The sequence below is a fragment of the Poecilia latipinna genome, unplaced genomic scaffold, assembly GCF_001443285.1.
Source record: "Poecilia latipinna isolate Pla-1442-1.1 unplaced genomic scaffold, P_latipinna-1.0 Scaffold1515, whole genome shotgun sequence".
Classification (NCBI taxonomy): Eukaryota; Metazoa; Chordata; class Actinopteri; order Cyprinodontiformes; family Poeciliidae; genus Poecilia; species Poecilia latipinna.
In genome coordinates, this window is record NW_015114131.1 from 215230 (window position 1) to 235388 (window position 20159).

General features: G+C 40.6%; 1 protein-coding gene across 2 annotated transcripts in view; it reads right to left on the minus strand.

Moving 5' to 3' along the window:
• Nucleotides 1-1491: 1491 nt before the first annotated feature.
• LOC106963261 (membrane-associated phosphatidylinositol transfer protein 2-like) overlaps nucleotides 1492-20159 on the minus strand; it is a 45132-nt gene continuing 26464 nt past the window's right edge. Inside the window, exons 6-27 of one of the 2 annotated variants that reach the window (XM_015058076.1) lie at nucleotides 19541-19879; nucleotides 18557-18652; nucleotides 16322-16426; nucleotides 16157-16212; nucleotides 14783-14873; nucleotides 13568-13721; nucleotides 13281-13470; nucleotides 13070-13189; nucleotides 11988-12199; nucleotides 11723-11898; nucleotides 10455-10625; nucleotides 10218-10358; nucleotides 9405-9566; nucleotides 9064-9321; nucleotides 8507-8655; nucleotides 7653-7769; nucleotides 7289-7405; nucleotides 7035-7183; nucleotides 6531-6680; nucleotides 6272-6455; nucleotides 5741-5869; nucleotides 1492-4789 (exon numbers count right to left, since the gene is read on the minus strand). In XM_015058076.1, coding sequence (XP_014913562.1) covers nucleotides 4451-4789; nucleotides 5741-5869; nucleotides 6272-6455; nucleotides 6531-6680; nucleotides 7035-7183; nucleotides 7289-7405; nucleotides 7653-7769; nucleotides 8507-8655; nucleotides 9064-9321; nucleotides 9405-9566; nucleotides 10218-10358; nucleotides 10455-10625; nucleotides 11723-11898; nucleotides 11988-12199; nucleotides 13070-13189; nucleotides 13281-13470; nucleotides 13568-13721; nucleotides 14783-14873; nucleotides 16157-16212; nucleotides 16322-16426; nucleotides 18557-18652; nucleotides 19541-19879 — 3605 coding nt within the window. In that variant the 3' untranslated portion in view covers nucleotides 1492-4450. The remainder of the gene's footprint in view (nucleotides 4790-5740; nucleotides 5870-6271; nucleotides 6456-6530; nucleotides 6681-7034; nucleotides 7184-7288; nucleotides 7406-7652; nucleotides 7770-8506; nucleotides 8656-9063; nucleotides 9322-9404; nucleotides 9567-10217; nucleotides 10359-10454; nucleotides 10626-11722; nucleotides 11899-11987; nucleotides 12200-13069; nucleotides 13190-13280; nucleotides 13471-13567; nucleotides 13722-14782; nucleotides 14874-16156; nucleotides 16213-16321; nucleotides 16427-18556; nucleotides 18653-19540; nucleotides 19880-20159) is intronic. The other variant, XM_015058077.1, reaches the window with a different exon arrangement.

A 20159-nucleotide genomic window follows, 5' to 3' on the forward strand; every position in this document is an offset into this window, starting at 1 on the left:
ATCCACACCATTAAGAAGCTCATGTTGTTTTCTGATTTATTCTTTTACGAATCTTACTGGTGAATGTCCTGTCAGAACAACAGGTCTGAAATTACTTCACTGTCACTGAGATTATCATATATTTGCCTGAGAATTATATCAATTAACAATTCAATGTGTCAATGAATGGCCACTTTGTGACTATTATAAATATAAAGTATGAGTTTATAGCGTAATTTATTTTTCCAACTAAGTTTTAAAAAAATGCTATTCTTAATTTATTTCAAAAATCTTCAAATAGTTTCCAAGAAAAAGCCACCAATCATAATAAAGATAGTTTTAGCTATATATTGTGTCACTTTTTTTTTTTTTTTATGTGCTCATATACACATTTGGCTGAAATTGCGTATCCATATATACTCTGGAACGAAAATGGAGAAGTTAAAGTTTGTAAAATAGATTTCAACAATTGTATTTTGTGTGATAATTAAATTCTGGGAAAGAAAATGGTTCAGTTAAATGATTACAAGCCCTAAATTCATCATGAGTGTATGTAAACTTCTAGAACTGTACTTTGAAAGTATTATGAGAAATGTAGTCCTGAGGACCGGAAAAGATTAAAGACATGAATACCTAAAAGGTGCAGTCTGATTTTGGTTGCACTGAGCCGTATTTTAAAATTCTTGGTCTGAATCTTCCTGTTTTCATTTGCAGCCACAGTTTGGCACATTCGTCATACTGACATCGTTTTCCTTTCTACGCAAAAACACACACAGTGAGCTTCTCACCCTGGCAGAAATCAAAGGGGGAAATTTCACTACAGAGGCGTCAAAAACAGTGACATAAACAATAACTATTACATACGCTCCTGAAAACTAGTGCAAAAAGAAACAATGAGGTTAAATAGTTGATTCACTACAGTATTAGAGAATGATTTTGGCTTTTTTCGTGGGATGAAGACATCGTTGGTCACACAGAGTGGAAACAGACAAGAGCTTCCAAAAACTCCCTCAGGCTGGAAGGAAGGACTCTTTAGTCAGCTAATCTAGTTCAATCCAGATTATATGAATTAAACTGAAATACAGTCAGGTGCTCATTTTTAAACACCTGTGTCTTGAATGTACTTCCAGTCTAAGTGAGGGTGAAAAGGAAATATTTTAAAGGGTCATTACCAGTAGCACTCCAAAATAGTGAAACAGCAGTTGATAATGAAATTATGAAATATTGAAACAATTTGTTAAAAAGCTATGGCTACATCTGGCAAATTTAACTTTTAAGTAATTGATTAATCTTAATCGTACATGGGTTCATCTAAAAGAAATAGCAAGCCAACATGATAATGATAGCACGATTGCTAACATTAACTATTTTGCTAATTTTGACCTAAAAACTAAAGCTACCTACCTTACTTAATGGATTAAGTCAATGTTATCCAACATGCTAGCATAAGTCAACATGATAATAATAGCATTTAATAACATTACATTTTTACCCAATTTCTGCTTAAAAAACAAAATTAACTTACTGAATGGACAAAGTTAAGTTTACACAACATCCTAGCTAACATGATAATAGCATTGAAGCAAACATTAGCTTTTTAGCTAATTTTGATGTACTGAGTGGATTATGCTAATGTTAGCCAACATGTTAGGTAACACTGTCATGTTGCTATCATTACCAACATGAGTTTCTGCATATTGAATGGAGTATGCTACCATAGATCAACTTGCTAGAGCTAGCCCTCTTTAATAATGTAGCATTTTAGCACATTTTCATTTAAAAGCCAAAACATAGACTGAATGGAGTGAGTTGATGTTAATTAACATGTTGGTGATAGCCCACTTGCTATTGAGAGCATTTTAGCTAGCATTAGCAGTTTGGCTAATTTTAGCTTTTACATAGGATTTTTCATTCTGAACGGAGTTTGTTACTCCATGTCAACATAATAGTGGTAGCTTACATGCTGTCATAAATATTTTAGATGGCTGTTGCATTTTGCTGTTTGCAAACTAAATGAGTAACTTAATATTGTGAAACATATTTAGTAAACCACAACTTGCAGTATGTTAGTTAAAATCATCGTTACATTCTGCTCTGACTGCACTATGAGCTTTATACCTTATAATTTAGCTTTTTAAACAGTGTTCTGTAACAGTATCTGAAACTCTTAACTGGAACTTTTTTGCACTGACTTAAGTTTTCAGTCATTTTCAATAATTTTTTCCTATATTCTTGCACACCGTCTTGCTGTTTTCCCACTGCTTCAGCTTATTTCTTACATTTGTGCAAGTTTTCTGCAGTGGACTACAAATGCTTCTGCAGTTTTCACCGAAAGCATTCTGCTTACAGCAGTCGAGCTGCATTTTCGCAGGAAACGCAAATCTTTCTAGTTTTAAAATTTGATTCACTACTGAGGCAATTTCTCCTCCATCACTTAAAATGGAAGCACATTTTGTGCTCAGGACATGTTTAACTTTTAAAGCAAGATGAACATCAGACCCAAACGGAACTGATTTCAGTCTCCATTCAGGCACCTGACTGTTGTCCTAAAACCTAATAATCTACAGAGCCTTCCTTTAACTCATCATCCGTTTCATCCACTAGATCAGACATGACATGTACTCTTTTTAAAAGTCCATTTTGCATGAAAATCTACAGTTTAGTAGAAGAAAAGCAGCAAAACCCATAATACGTCATCTTGGACGAAGGAGAGGTACGAGGCGTATCCTCCAAACCTCAACATTCATCCCTGAACGCACCACGAAACATTCAGGCTGAAACATTTCCACGTATTCTTCGGCCATTTTGGTGCAATAAAAACTATTCCTGCTTCCCATGTCGTCGTCCTCGATCAGCAACACAGAGTCCATAACTTGGAAACACAAAAAGAGCACAAAGCTTGGAAAAGCCGTCTGTCTGACTCCCGGCTGCAGGTCGCAGAGCGCCACCAGCAGGTGGGTCTGAGGTATTGCAAGCAGATGGTTATATAAAGGGATAGTTGCTGTGGACTGTACAGAGTTCAGTTGGTGCTTTAATGCTGCATGCCCTGTTTTAATGCTTCCTGTTCTCGCTGTAGAGTCAGTGTCTTGTGGGATTTTAAGGCCTTTTGTGGCCAAAAGGCCACGCTGAAAGGAAAAGGAAGAAAAACTACAGCTGTCCTGTAATGTGTACCGAGAAAAAAAAAATAAAATAAGGATGACAAACAATCCTGTTCTGGAATTGGGACTAGATACGACACAGTCCATTAACCAAACTTCCAAATTAGACTTTTTTTTCTTTTAGTGTGTAGAAAAGCAGAGAGTTTTGGTTTGATTCTTGATGTATTTTTATCTCTGAAGTCAGAACTGGATCAGATTGTAATCATGTTCCAAAAATTGGATTTGCTAATTGTTGCTAACTGGATATGCTAGCTGTGTTAGCAATACAAGCTCTACAAGTTTTCCAGCATTTTCTATCTAATCTTCACTAGCAACGGCTAGACATTACCAAATGAAATAAATGGAGCCATAAATGTTCACTGAGCTTATTTTCACTTAAAACAAAATTTTGCTTCAAACTACATCTAGTTGGCTAACTTAATTTTGAGCTTACTAACTCTTTCTGAAGTACTTTGACACTAAATATTTAGCTTCCTAAGTATGTAATTAGCAAGTTGAAGCTAAATATTTGGGATTTTTTCACTAAATGTTTAAGAAGAATCTTCCAGTGGAACTAGTAGTTTTTATTTATATGCAAAAATGATTGACTTATAACAAGCTTATTTACCTTCCTAAAATGTTATATTTAAGTTATTTAGTCTTATTTCAAGTGTACTAAGATACTTAACTGGCAAGATTTAGTGTTTTTGCAGTGTTTAGGAAACAAACAGGCTCCAACAGGATAAACTATATGTGACATTTATCATATTTATGACTATAGTTTTATGACTTAAAGATGTTTCTGGAGCTTAGTACTCATAACAGACACCTAGAGATAAAACTTTTATTTCCTTCTATAGTTGGGAATAAAAAGGACAATAAAGTTTGTTCCTCTTCACGCATGTTACAAAACAAACCAAAACTATCTGCTTTTGTGTTTTGATTTGAACCTTTTAATGATTTATCTGTGTTTCTGCTTCTTCTCGCCATGATGCCATGGAGGAGCTGCTGTCAGAAACGGTGGAGCAGAAGTTGAGGAGAAAAGCCAGACACCTCTTGGATCAGACTTGTGTTCGATTGAGGATGAAACAGTCCTGAGCTCATGAGCGTGAATGCTGGGACGGAGAGGAGGCGGTCCCATTAGACGAGATTAATTTAAGGCTTATAATATTTCATTTTCTATTTACATGATGCATCCTATAAAAGTCTGACGGTAAGAGGATCATGCTACAGAACGCTTTGATCTCTGCCTCCTTACAGACCTGCGACCCGGTCCGTCCGGGTCTTTGTCCCGTCCAGAGATCACAGAGCGTCTTTGGCTCCGTGCGTAAACTTCACTTGGGCCCCTCCTTGTTCCCGCGGCCCCAGCAACCCGCCGCTATGCTCATGCTCCTCTGGGTTGCGGTGGCGAACGAGCGCTCGCGCTCTCCTTCGCATTGGCTCAGTGTGCGCTCGGTCCGTACCGGCTGGCTGCCGGAGCCGGAGCCCCCTGGCTGCTGGGAGGAGATGGTGCGGAAGATGTGGTTGCGCTTGCGGAGGAAATCCCCTCCAGCCGCCCCGAGGGCAAAGCTGCCCTTCCTCAGGACCATGCGGGTGGAGGTGGACTTGGCAGGTCGAGACCTTTGCTTGTACTCGAGCTGCGACAGGTGGGAGGCGTAGCCGTCTGGGATGAACTGCAGGAGAGGTCAGACGGTCAAGTTTATGAATAAATGGCTCACCATAACAGTAGGATTAAAAAAAACCCCACAAAAACATTTCTCTCACAAATTAACGTGGGAAAACACTGAAATACAAACTCAGTTTTCCTCCTGGGTTATTAAAGTGTTTTATGTTTTTATTAGCTTTTTTTCATGATTCAGGATCTATCAGCTTTTATATCAATCTCTGCGTCCAGAATCAGAACCAAACTTCCAGAAAACTGAAAAACTGCTGAAACACTGACTTCCTTTTAATCAAGGCTAGAACACCCATTTGTTAATAATAACTGGGACATTGATTAATTGTGTTATATTTTATCACTTTGAAGCATCTTGTTGCTGAAACCTGTTGCTGACTCAACTTTGGATGGATTTCTAAAAGCTTATCAAATAAAGGTGTTTTTTTTATTTGTTTTTTCTTAACAAGATCAAAGTAAAACTTTGACTTTAAAGTATGTAGCGCCATGATATGTAACGATGGAATGAGATCAGGCTTTAAAATGTAATGAAATACCATTAAAACTGTGTGCAAAACGTAATGAAACCCTGGAAGTTTGGACGGTTCTGACAGAGAGCATGAAAAAGTTCAACAATTATTGATCAAAGTTTCCATTTAAATGCGTATTGGATCTACAACACAACACAAACAGTTTGTGGTCCTTCGTTACATACATTATTATATTATCATTTCTAAAATAAAAAGTTACTTCCACATTTTCTAATGACCAGTATAAAATGTAATTACGCAGGAAGTAGCAGGAAGCACTGCTAAGCATACATAATGCTGCTTTATTGATGTTTTATTACATTTTGACCCCTCGTTTTATTACTACTACACATTGCACCGTTACTTTAGGACTAATTTAAACTCTGAGTTTTCTGCCAGTTGCTCCTGCAGTGCATCAGTAAGTCGGGTTTGCTCCATACCTGGCACTGGTGCTGCATCTTCTTCGTTGGTCTTCCCACGATGTAGATCTGAGACGGGGGCAGGCCGATGGACGAGTACACGGAGATGTCCTTGGTGGAGCCGTAGGCAGCAAAGATCCTCATGTGGGCCTAAGCCGACAAGTGAGAGCAAGTTTTAAGAAAAACTATTCGTCCATTTTCAGGACGCAGAGCAGAACATATACATGTGTTTAGTTAACAAAGTGCAAACTAAGACAGATTTGTTGCTAAAACCGCCAAGCAAGTAGCATCCACTCTGTTAACACATGTTGCCATGTTTAAATGATGGATCTGTATACTCCAGTTGACGATTAATCGATTAAATTAGCTGTTGATCATTTATTTCTGAAGCTTGGACGACTTTGACATGTAAAAAAAAATAGGTGAAAACTGTTTGAATCTGCTGGGCTTGGTGGGAACGTGGCCATGGGTGGGGAATGAGAGCGACATGGTGAGGGAACAAAGTGTGGAGGGAACGACAGGAAACCCTCCACACTTTTCTGCCTCCCTCACCTCACTGATGAGACACTTGAGGAAGTTGGCCTTGTGTCTGAGCGGGTCGTGAACGAGGCCGTCGCAGAAGGACACCACGCCGTGAGGGAAGTTGTGCTGGGAGAGCCAGGCCACCACACGCTGCTTCTGCATGTCAGGCCGGCCCGTCACGTACACGATCAGGTAGCCCAGGTCCTGCCAGTACCTGGACAGAAGCGGAAGCGGTGAGCGGATCCGGACGGCCCGACAGCCTGCCGGTTGTTGCATCGTTCATCCGTACCTCACCACGTCCACGGCTCCGGCCCGAACCTTGGGGTCGCTTCCCATGATAGACACACTGGCAGCAAACGAGCCGTCGATGCTGAAAACGACGAATTCTGTCCCTTTGGGTACGACGGTGAGATAACTGTCTGCAAACGTGTGATCACCTCTGTTAGAGACACAGCAGGGAAGAGAAGCAGAAACCAGCAGGAGTCAGAAGATCCAGCTGGGATACATGAAAACACATTTTATTGCCACAGTCACACTGTAATGCTTTGGATAACCTAAATAAAAATTAAAGAATAACATACATTTTTTTTTTTTGAGATCATCTATCGCTATCCAATAATTCAGCAGTGAGGGTTTTTGAACTGAAAATGTTGCTTTTGTTGTGGATATGTAGTTTTCAAATAAAATATAATCAATGAATTATAACCTGATTTAACCTAATTAAATAAATAGATGAACTCAAACACTTCAGAAATACTTTTTCACAGCTTCTGGGAGTTGTGAGTTCACACACCTGACCACCATTTTGACAGGGTACACCCCGATGCCCAGTCGCTTCTTGGCTGGGATGACGTAGGAGACGCGTCCGCTGCTGTTGGTCAGCTCCGTGTCAAAGTAGACCCACTCCCCAGACGGGGGCTGGGTCATGATGTGGATGTCGATCTGCAGAAGGAAAAAGGTGAGAAAGCTGCAGTGTTTCACCGACGCCGTGGTTAACCGGCTTCATGACGATTCCTCGCCTCCTCCATTCCTCAGTTCAACGTTCACCTTTTCCCCGGTGAGAGTGACCATGTCCAGAGGTCCATACATGAAGCGTCCCGTCACTGTCTGCGCCCCGTCCTCCGTGTAGACGGCGTCGTTCACGCGGTGGTTAGCCGTCACGTTCTGCGGAAGCGACGAAAACAGAGAATCGGTTTCAGTAGACGGCTGTGTTCGGCATGAAACATGCTCCTCTGACCGTCACAAGCACAAAACATGAAAGGACGAATGATTGTTTATTTGAGGGCATCTATTTTGAAAAAAACATTTTATAAAAATGAAAAAACTCCTTCAAAGAGCTCAAATCTGAGTCTGCAGCTATTTTTTTCTTTCACAAGCATTGGGTTGAGGAAACAAATTAAAACACACTCACTCGTATTTTTACGTGTGTCCTCTTGCGAACCCATTTCTCCCGAGGTTTGGAGGGCGTGAACTCAGACACCTCTTTACCGTCCAGCTCCAAAATACTTGAGTTCTCATGTCTCATTACCTACAGAGGCCAAAACAGAACTAATGTAAAGAAAATGTTCAAGAGTAATTTGGAAATGTCCCCTTTTCATTCTCTCACATACTGCAGGATGCTACAATATTGTGGTTTTCACCTTAGACTAATATTATGTTATCAAACCAATGTAGATTTTATCCGTTTACTGCCAATTGCCCTCCAGTTTCTTGAGAATTATTATGGAAATTCACTCAAAATCAAGAAATCCCCACACCTTTTTGCACTGATACATAATTGGGAGTTTATTGCAGATTTTTCTCAAAAATTGTCAAAAACTTTTTTACTTGTACTAAACAGCCTTAATTGATGTCAGATTGTATTCCATGATCCATACAGAGTAATAAAAAGTCGTATTTACCGTCATAAATAAATATTGCAAATATTTCCAAATTAGTATCACAAACAATTTTGTTTATATTGCAAAAATAAAAAATAAATAAATAAAAATCCCAAAAAGTATCACAAAATCCTGGAGGAACTGAAAAGATCTTCAATAAAATTATTTAACAGATTTTATCAATACATTCTGGTAATAACCGGCCCTTTAAGAGCCTTCATGATCTTGATTTGTAAATTTGATCTTGATAATAAACTAACTGGGGTTTCTCTGGACTCTTGACCTGATCAGATTAGATGTTGGTTCTCCATGTTTGATTCAATAAAGTAGACGGTACTTTCTAAGTTTGTTCTAATTCCTGCTCTGGGTTGAGTGAAGCACAAACCTGTCTGAGAAGGAATGAGACGACATCTGTGGACTCCCAGTAGGAGGCGTGGAAGAGATGTGGCAGAGCCACGGTGGGGAACGCCGTCAGAGCGTCGGGACAGTACAAAGCGTAGTCCATGCGCTTACTGCCCCACCACCGCGACGCAACTAGTCAGGAGCAGAGAGACACGGTCAGGACTTACTGTTGGCTCATGTTCATGGTCAAGTTAATCCTGGTGAAGAGATGAAGACTTCAGAAGGACTCTACGTCTAAACCACGGCAAAGGCTTCAACTGTGAGGCTCTATGGATGAAAACAGGAAGAGACCAGTGTCGCGCTCGGAGGGTTCGAAAGGCAAACTGGCAGGAAGGTGTCAAAGGAAACCTCATGCGAATCATTTTATTTCATTCTGGTAAGCCAGACTTCCTGGATGCCTACAAGGAGGGTCAGGGTTTGGTTTTTTATTATTTCTAGAGGCGTGACTACAGAGGAAGACAGAGAGGGAGACGGGCAGAGCTCAGGGAACCAGGAGAGGTCCTACAGTCCCACTGCACCCCTCACTCACTGCCAGGGTACCTTGCTCTATGTTCTTCAGCAGCCGGGGCGACGGGGGCACCGAGCTGAGGTCTGTGATGTCAGATGTGACATCGGTGAGGTCAGAGGTCATGTCAGAGCTAGGGTCTGAGCTCGGCTCAGACTCCACACCGTTAGCTCTTGGGAACACCCGACGGATTTTGCTGTGCAAGCGAATAGTCGCGCTCCGAGAGGCGAATCTACTGTGCGGCAGCGGCAGCTGCGACAGCAGGCTGGGCCTCTTACAGTGACTTTTGTTTGCTGGAGGCGGGGGACGAATGAACAACAGGGTCAGCGTGTGAACATATCGCGGGTCAACGCCGCGGTCGGTCCGACAGACTTACTGGTGGCGATGTTGGTGGCTGTGTAGGAGTCGGCCAGACCCGACACCTGGCTGGCCAGGCTGGCCTCGCTGGCCCTGCGGCTGCAGCGGAGGTGGGGGACTCCTGGCGATGTGGAGGTCGGACACAGACCATCAGCATGGAGATGAGACTGAAGAGAGTCAGCTGTTGAGACAGAGGAGAGAGTCAGGAGTTTAGGAGTTTCCAACTTTGATCTGAGTGATCACCAATGTCAACCTCTGCTGAGGCAGGCGGAGAAGAGGTTTATGTGACCAAGCACAACAATCTGCACAATGTTTGTTTTAAAGGATTATTTTTGATCCTGGGTTCTGTTGAAAGATTTGTAAGCTTCACCCTCAGTGGATAATTGTCTTTGCATCTTCGTTTAGAATAAATCCAAATTACTGTAATTTTCGGACTACAAGTTGCTACTTTTTTCATGTGCTTTGAAAACTGAACCCAAAACCGAAGGCAACACAACGACCACAAGAGGGAGAAGCAAAAACAAGAAAGAAAATGACTAAATAGTAAATTGTTAAAAAAAATATTATTTCACATGTTGATGGTTTAAAAAAAGTAAAAAGTAAAACTAAAACTGCTGAGATATTTTTGAGATTGGGCAAGTTTTAGGACAGTAGAAACTCTCTTTGCTCTCTCAGGCTAGCTGTTAGCTTCAGGCTAATCTGGCTTTTTATTCTAAATAAGGATAACAAGAGAGTTAAACTCCAGGTTAACTTTCCAGCAGACGCTCGCTTCAAAATTTCTAAACCAAAAGCAGCTGAAAGAGAACAAAGATCAGCCGGACTGGAAATGTACCATCGCCGTGGACCAGAGAGGTCTGAGAGTTCAGGACCGGAACCAGGATGGACGTCTCGCTGGCGGGGCTGTCATGGGAACGCTGAGACAGCCCGCCGCCGGGCTCCATCAGCAGCTGCGGGTTGCTCTGAACGGTGTCCACTAAAGACCCGGAAACAGAAAAGGAACAGGCGACATGTCCTGGTGTTTAAAGGGAACGGCAGAGATCGGTGGCAGGAAACGTGTCTGCAGTCCAACCTAACAGAGCCGAGTGTCCGTCCCCCAGGGGGAAGCGCTGGTAGCGAGGGATGCTGAAGGGGGGCAGCAGGTGGAACCTCTTGTCCAGGAGCGGCTCCAGGCGGGAGGCAGACGGGTCGGCCGGGTGGAACAGGTTGTAGACCTGCTGACAGGCTGGACGCAGGGCGGACACTGCAGCCGGCCAGAACAAGAAAAAGAAAATAATAATGCATTTCAGAAAAAAAACTGTTAAAATTAAAAGAAAAACAAAGCATCCTAACTCACATTAAATAAATCCATGTTTTGTTGTGACACCACTTGGTTATGATCCATTTTGTTTTTGATGTGTTCCTCCTTTTTTATTCATTTTATCTTTATGTTATTGTTGTTATTTGTTCTCTTATCTTATGGTTTATACCTCTGTTTGTTCATTTGTAATGTTTCTTTTGTACTATTTTCTGAATAAAAAAATAAGTAAAACAAATTATATATTACTACATCAAATTAGGACCAACATCAATTTTCATATACTGTAGATAGCTTGTTGTTTTTCAATACTCATTCTGTGCATGTTTAAAATATGATGCTATAGTTGAACATTTCTTTGAAGTATTTCTGATAACTGCAGAGTATGTTGTAATTTTCCACTTACTGTACAGAACATCATTTTTAATTTTTTTACTGTCCACTAAAGACACTAAAATGTAGATTTTAATACTTTTTTTTTATCTCTGTGTGAATCTATGTGTCTCCACTTCCTGCTATTAATTATTAATTTCCCCAATTCGGGACAACAAAGCCCATTTCCTTTCTATTCTATTTTATTCTAAATGCCTCTGTTGTTACCGTACATATATTCTCTTTATTTGTTGTTTGAAATATCGTACTTTATTAAGCTTACTCCACTTTTTCAAATAGCTGGAGATTTAAATGTCCTGCATTGACTTCTTTTAATATTTCAAATAATTTCATTTAATTAGAAACTAATGTTCTTCTTTTCTTTCATAAACTTTCTCAGTAGAAATAAAGGAAACGTATAAATGTTCTGCTAACTGGAAATCTGTTCAGTCAGCTGCTTGAGAGCCTGATTCCCATGAAACCCCCAACAGGACGCCAGCAGTCAGACCGACATCAGCTCATCCATCACGTACTTCATGGCCCCTCGGCCTCTGAGTACAGAGACATGACCTCTGACACCCAGCTGCTCCGGAGACGCGGCGAAGCGACAATGAGTCCTTCTCCCCGCGTCAGAGAGCGCCAAACCTCAGAAACCAAAGAGCCTTCCTCACCGTCTAAGGAGGGGACTACGGTCTTCCTCAGCGCCAGCACCAGCCCCAGAGGAGAGCCGAACAGGAAGAAGTCGGTCACCTCGAAGTCGAACTTCCCCAGGGAGCCGCCCTCCAGCATGGTGCTGTTGCTGGAGCGCCGTGACCCGGGCTCCCCGTGGAGAACGCTGGAGTGCAGACTGCTCAGGAGGGAAACGGCGAAAAGCACACGTGAGCCGGATCCATTTGCCTTTGTGCGTTCGGCAGCCTGTCTCCCTCCGTAGCTCACCTGGAGAGGAAGGCCTGGTGGTGCTTGATGGTGTCCAGCTCGTAGGTGGAGGAGTCGCTGCGCTTGCGCGGCAGCTGGTTCTTGGGGTCGTCGGGCCCCGAGCTGCGCGGGATGTCGATGTTGCTGCGGCTCAAGTGGCGGCTGCCTTCGAGGGACGGCGACGACGGGGAGATGCTGTTTATGATTATACCAGGAGAGAGAAGTTCTGTGTCCTGGGAATCAAAGATGGAGAACATGGTTTTATATATTCCACTCGTTTGATGTTCTGTCAGCTTTTTAAAGCAGAAAGGCTGCAACCAAAGTATTATGTATTTTCTAGACACATAGTGCCATTTTATACCACAATCAAGTAAATATGTTACCTTTAGTTCTTATAAAAATGTGGCAAGCATCCAATAACACTTAAAAGAAACCTGACAATAATTTAATGACTTGACTTTGGGCCTCTGTCTCTTTAAAACCTCCTGCTCTTCCTGAAGCTCCACCTTCATTAAATCATCCTCTATTAACCCTCTATCAACGTTCTTACCAGCATCGTATTGAGAAGTAGCTCCTATGATGAGCTCAGATGCTCAGTTCGACCGAGTGTCTGCTAATTGCTACTGGCTAGTCTGAAGGAGCCTTACAGAGGGCTGCCCTGTGCTTGGAAGCTTGGAAACTCCTTCTGAGGAGGAGCTGTGCCTCAAAGATGGAGCTGGGTCCACCCAGGCGTTTTGCACAGCTTGAATGGTTGCCGTGGGAGATTAAAGGACTTAAATGCATGAAAGAATTCAGGCAACACTCCAGGTCTGTGTTTTGGGGGGAACAACTTTATAATATGATGCAAAGCTTAAAACAGTCAGATTGACATAATTCTGCCCCATGAAAGCAGCATTTTTACATTCAGATCCATTCAGACATTCTAAGTTTCAGTGAGAAATGTTTTCTTTGTGACAGCTCTAGCTCCAGCTAGCTGGATGAAAGTTTTAGTTTCTTAAGAACTGATATTATACACTTTTTAACCAAATGCACTCCTTTAACTGACTATTCCAACTCAGAGCAGCCAGTCAGATGAGTTATGGTCAGAGAGATGAGACGTGTACCTGGACACTGATGGTGCTGCCCCGCCTGCTGCTGTTCTGGCTTTCTGAGACCGTCACAGAGCTGCTGCAGAGTGCGTCGAAGCCCAGGATCCCTCCCACACAGTCCCCGATGACGCACACCTGCAAGATGAAGGGGAAGCCGACCGTCACAAATTCACAAATCCACTTTGTCCGGACATGTTCCTTTCTCCACCGTCACACTCCGACTGACCTGGCCGCTGAAAGCAGCTCCTTCTGGAGACTTGATGAAGTCACTGTAAACCTGATTGGCTCTTAGAATGACCGTTGCCACGGCGTCCTGGTACTGCGGCGCAGACGTAGCCAGGAGAGGCAGAGCGGCAAGCGGGATGTGGTCCTGACTGCTGGACAGACAGCTCTCATCGTAGCTGTACGGACTCAGACTGCAGGTCGTCGAGGCGGAGCGCGTTAGTTTAGCTTAACTTAGCTTAGCGGGCTGAGTTTGCTTGACAGTGTGTTACTGAAATGTTCGTCACTCACTTGGAGACGAGTGAGAAGGCGTCGACGCAAACAGCAGGACAGGGGACCATCCGGACGGTGAGGCGTCCGAGCGCCGCAGGGTAGTGGACCCTCATCACGGTCTCAAAAGCCCCACTGAGAGTGTTCACGTCTCCCTGCTTGCTGTTCTGTTCACCTGCAGTCCAACAAACAAACAAAAACCAAAGGCATAACTTTCACCAACCTTTAAAAAGTATTTCAGTAAATCTCATCTCTCCATTCTTAAAGAGGCAGTATTATGTAATGTCAACTTTTGTGAGCTTTAAATCGTGTTATGATGTTATTTCCTCACCAAAAACACACCTGGAGTGTTACTTTGATTCTTTCATACATGTTTGAGAACTCTATTAATCTCCATGGCAACCATTCAGCTGTGAAAAATGCCTGGGTGGACCTCGCCCAGCCTTAGAGACACAGCTTTTCCTCTGAGCTGAAATTTCTAGGCTTCCGCCTCACAGAGCATCCCTCCCCCCACACGCTCCCACTCAGCTCCTTCAGACTAGCCAGCAGCAATTAGCAAACACCTGGTGAAACTGAGCATCTGCTGAGCTCAGTATAGGAGCTACTTTTCAGTGAAACGCTCATAAAAATGTTGTTAAAGTTTTAATAGAGGAGCCATGTTGTGATGACTTCCTGAAGGCGGAGTTTCAGAAAGAGCAGGAGTTTCTTAATGAGACAGAGGCCCAATTTCAAGACATTAAATTACAAAGTCAAATTTCTTTTATGTCATAATTGAAATATATAGGCTGTATATAACTGAAGGTAACAGTTACTTGCTAGTGCTATAAAGTGGCACCATGTGAGTATAAAATACATAATACCGCCCCTTTAATTTGAATAATTGTAATTTAATTGACAGAAAAAAAAAGGTAAAAAGCCATTTCTTCCTCAACAGATAAAAACCTTTTCACCAATCAACTAGTCTTACCTTTATTGTCTTTGCTTTTTGTCAGATTGATCTTAAAACACCTTATCTAGGCTTAGAGAAAAAGTTCACTAATTTAATATGTTCACAAAGTTAATCTGAATCAAATCTATATTCCTTTTATTACATCTTCATTGAGCTCTTGTGATACTTTTCTTTGCTCATCTTAAACTCGAGATGAAGAATGGGTTCAGCTGACCATGAACAGAAATAAGAGTATGAAAGGTTTTTGTTTTCTGAAAAATGTTCCAAAGATTAACACGCCGTAGTACCAGAGCCGGTGTCCAGTATGTTACCACCATGCAGGACCAGAATGAGGACGTGGATTTTGGACGGCTGGGGACACTGCTGGGACGGACAGTCCTGCAGACAACAGGAAGGGAGACACAGAAGGAAAAAACAAGGGCTGGTTAATAGGAAAGATGGAGCAAATGTTAACAAAAAAGCGATAAATCACTAAAGTTCCCCATTTTTATGCGTCATAGTAAAACATGAAGCACAAAGTTTTTTTGTTTTTTTTTATTTATGTCAAGCTAAAGATTCAGATTTTTTATTGCATTGCTGTAAGAATAACCAATTTAATCAGGAATCTGAATTAAGGAAAGGAAACTTCAGGTTTGGACAGAAACATTTGCAAATCTGGGTTAAAAGGTTAAAAATCCAAATAAAAGGGACTGAAAGGGAACGGATTTGATAAAAAAAAAGATAAAGACTAGCAGGAAATGAAGGTGAACACAATGAAATATTTGTGGAGAGAGGATCGGAGGAAAGATGGTGGGAAAAGATTTGGAAGCAAAACCCCTGACATCATGTCATGTATGAATCAGAGTCTGATGAGAAAACAGCAGGAAATAAATTTTAGTGTAATGAAAAAAAGGATAGAATTCATTTTCAATAAATTAGAATATTATTCAAGTTAGTTTACTTAACATTATATAGATTAATAACAGACTGATATTTAAAGCTTTGTTGATTATGATGATTTGAAATGAAAACGCTGCATTTAAGATTAGAATATTACATCAGACCAACAAAAAAAAACATTTTTAATAGACATGTTGGCTTAATGAAAAGCTGCTTAAAGGTTATTTTCAAAATGTACTTTTAATCTGACAATCAAGCCTCAAAAGAAAAAAAAAATTCTAATTTATCTGTAATTAATCCCCAGTCACATCATACATGTATTTGTATTAACACATGTATGTATTAATGTCAAAGTTAAGGGGTCATTTGAGTTCAAACAGAATCAGTTATAACTTAGCATTTATTTATTCATCCTAATAATTGTTCAACTTCTTTTAAAGTCATCTTAGTTTGTGTTTTCTTGTTGTTTTTTGAGTTCCTGGTATGACTGAAACTTGAAGTAAAATATAAAGTCTTGCTAAAATAATATGCGGCCTCTCATGCTCTTCTGGCCACACTCATAAAATAAATGGACCCAGTAGAAGAGAGAAGCTGGGCCTTTCATGTCTATTTATTGGGGAAATACTGTAAACAGAGCTGGAGACTGCAGCGGACGGACAGTCCTTCTACCTACACCAGCATGGAGGGTCAAAGGTTATTTAGCAGATGGGTCACTGCCTGTGAGAATTAGATTTTTTTTTTTATCCATGGAGTTAAAGTGAGAGTACGAGTGAAGCCTGTACCTCCATCTGGGTGTCCTCAGTGACGCTGTAGTCCTCACTCAACTCCTGATACGCTTCTGTTTGAATAGAAAACAACAACTCAGATATTTATCTTTTTAAAAAAGTGAATTATTTTATCTACGATTGTAGTTTTCTTTAGAATGAATATCATGAATGGTCGTCTACCTTGTGCTTCATCCACTTCTATTGTCTCGATCTTGTCCATGAGGTCATTAGAGCTCCACTTGGTGATTTCCTTGGAGAACATGTCCTCGTTATCCGACAGGTCCTCTGCAAAACGACCACAAGAACTCACATGTAGCACTAGCCTCTTCTTGAAAGCAATATTTTCTACACAGACTGTGGTTTATGGCTCTTTTTGAAATCTTCAAATTCAGTTTCGGTGGCTCAGTACATCCTGTCAGACGAATCGACTGATTTAGATCAGAGCATATTCATGTCAAGTCAAAGGAACTGTCGTCAGGGTTTCTGCAGGTTTCAGATTTAATGCCTTTAAACAACCTTTTAAAGAGAATTATAAATTAAATTTAAGATGTGAATTACGAGAGAAATGTACAAAATAAAAATGCATATTCTATACCCAATTAGTGCTAAGACTGTCACAATAATCAATAAATCAATTAATCACATGATAAATTAAAACAAACTCAATGATTCTGATTGCCATGATTTATCGATTTTCTCTTTCTACCAAAAACTGGATGATAAAAGTCTCCAGTCTGGTGCTTTGGTCTCATCTAGTCATTTTTTTTGAAGGACAGTTTTGTTTACAGAAACTTCATAATTACATTTGTTTGTTGTTTTGTTTATTTAGTTTTGGATATTTAAGATGGCTTCTGGTTCCAGGGTTAAATGTTCATTAGAATTTAATGTTTATTGGTCTTTGAGGATGTGCTCTTGCAATAATACTATAATGGTACTACTACCATTATAGTACTTGAGAATGGTCTCAAAACAACAATATTATTGTTTATCGCAATGACTTCTAGAACAATTTATTGTACAGCAAAATGTATTATCATCACAGGCCTAAGTAGTGCACAGAATCCACCTGACCTCATATGGGTCGGGAGCAAAAGTGAGCCAGTGGTGAAGATGAGCATCGTCCAGCTACCTGACAATAAATTACACTTTCTCATGATAAACACAAAAAACAGCTAGCATTTTAAGTATTTAGGGCAAGCTTACAATTTTTTTAAAGAAATTTAAGACATTTTAAGGTCTTAATTTTAAATGCACAAACTTAAGGCGTTTTAAAGATGCTAAGAGCTCTGGTTGAGCTCAGAGACTCTGTCAAATCTGAGTTAAAAATATTTTACTGGGACAAAACAGACAAAACAGAAGAAAAAGTTTATTTTCTTCTGAAGAATTACAGTCGAACTTCAGCAAGTTGTAGTTTTTGGTGGCACATTTTGTTTTACATTTCTTTTCGTATAAAGTGTTCCAAAATGTCTATAATTTTCCTTTCTCTGTGTTGTAAAGTTACATCTATCACATAAAATCTAACTGAAATACATTTGCTTTCCATTGCATCTCAGTTTGTTTTGTTAAGGTCTATTTTACAATCCATCCGCCATCTGAGCACCATCTGCTTTACCTGCAGAACAATCAAACTGTCCATCCTTGGAAAAATGTGCACAGACGTTGCTTTGTCTTACTTTAAATGGCCTTAAGAAATTCAATCTGAAAACAAGAATACTTATTTTAGTCACATTCTTTGGCAAGGAGGATATTTTTCTCCTTTACGTGCCCAAAGTTTTCCGCAGCACTTTATTAATATTGAGCATTGAGCGCTGTACTGTGTGGTTTGGGCAAACTGAAAATAAGGTGGTGCTTTAAAAAAAAAAGCAGGAAAAAGCTCCTGAGGGCTGCAGCCTGCTTCAGGTGCTGCTGAGAACTGGGACCTAATTTGTAGAAACTGAGGAGTAACTTCTGTGAAGGGTAAAAACATAATTTTTCATAATCTGAAACAATGCCAAGCAATAAAAAGCCCCTCATGTGGAGCGATTTACACCACCGACGCACAAAGCTGGGAACCTCCACTTCACTTCTAATTACTATAATTACTAATGAGTAGCTGAATGTCACACAAATTTGCTCTATTTATTTTTTTATTTTTTGGTTTTGCTTTCAATTGAGGATGTTTCCAATTAATTTTAATAGGCTATACCTTTATTAGGCTGGTGACATTTTATATTTGACTTAATTTATGACAACATGTCTCTTATCTGTCAGGAAATAATAAGATTAGAAATCATAAAATACTTTAAAAACGTCTGAAACCAAAACCTTGGTCCTGATTCCAGTGGAGCATGTTTGACAAACTGGATCAATCTTTTGGGTCCTGAGCTGCGGCTCATAACGTGCTGATTTGGATTTCAGAGTGACGATAATTGTTACCGTGGGCATCAAAGAACTCGTCGTCAGTGCTGTCGTCAGAGTCCCGGGCAATGCTCTGCATCCTCCACTCTGAAATGCTGTGGTGAGACGGACTCGCTAAAAACATAAACAAAACATTTAATTTAGCTGTTTCTAGTCAAATGCCAATAAAAGTTATGTAATTGTTCTGGAATGAAATCTGTTCATTATAAGTCAGAGGTACATTTATTCTTTCTGCTCTTATCTGCATATTGAATTCATTACAGACTTGAATGTTACTGTTTACATTTACAATGTGTTTGCCTAAATTTTGGTTAACTATACGTTAACGTCCTGATTTGATTTGGTAGATGTAGTAACCATATGCAACCAGCAGAGGGCGTGTAGCGCTAGAGAGCCATAGCAAAAAACACTGAAACTTCCTCCTTGGTGCGTGAAGATGTGTCAGTGGCTGGTTTATTGAATTATTTCTCAGGTATGAATTCACACATAACTTGCCTGTGCTGTTGTAAGTGGGTTTACTAACTATTAGAAAGCTTGTGAAAACTCTTTGTTACCCTCTATATTTACACATTTTGTTGTTCAGAGAAAAGGTTTAGCCTCAGTTTGCTGGCAGCTCCCAACAGACAATGCTAACCCATGTGTGAATGTAGCATTATACTGTAGACAGCCTTTGCACAAGGTTTGGTTTATTCTGCATCTGTTATTTGCTATTATCATATTTAAGTACTAAGTTAATTCTTAAGAAAACTGTACTGTTGTTTCAAGTTGGGAATCATTGTTGTCTATGCATGTAAGTTATAATAACTCGTCAATCACCCTGTAGCAGAGGTAAGAACGTGTTTATGCAATTATTTCCCTTTTCAAGGCTTTTACGTAATTAATATTCTGTTAAATTATAATGAAAACCGAAACCAGAATATCAGTAAAACACTGTAATGAAGTAAAAAGTTGAATTACTTTGTGTAATAAATTGATAAATGAAAGCCAAGGAGCTCCACTAACTTCCTCTCTTTGATGACCTGTTGGACGATCTGGAAGAGGTGGACCACTGCTTGGTGAGCTCCCCTCGCGTCTCTAGAGAATCTCCAAGCTTTCCTCGAGTTCCCTCGACCTCTGCAGCTGACCCCAGGTTCTCTCCCGGCTGTTCCTGATCTTGGCTAACAGAGGAGCCATTGGTCTCTGCTACCCCCTCCTCATTCAGGCTGTACTGCGCCATCTTCTTGGCTAACGCTAGCTGGGTTTCCAGCTCCAGCTGCCTGATGTCCTCGATGGTGAGACCGTACCATTCATCCTGCCAGCACCACGCCTGCCGGTGGGCTCGGACCATCACTTTGCGGAGACCTGAAACAGTCATTAGCCACATATATGTTGGGAAAAAAATGACTTATTTTGGCCAATACTTCTAGTCTTGGAGGTGAGACATAATGCAGCCTACACTTTACTGGAATTCACAGGTTAATTTAAAGAACTTCCTACTTTACCATCCCAGAACTTACAGAGTTGCTTTTCCAATAACTTACTTTCCAGAATTCACTTGGTATTTTCCAAGAATGTAAATTAGTTTCCTTGACTTATGGTTGCTTTCTAGCAGCTCTATGGTACTTTCCTAGAAATTTTAGAA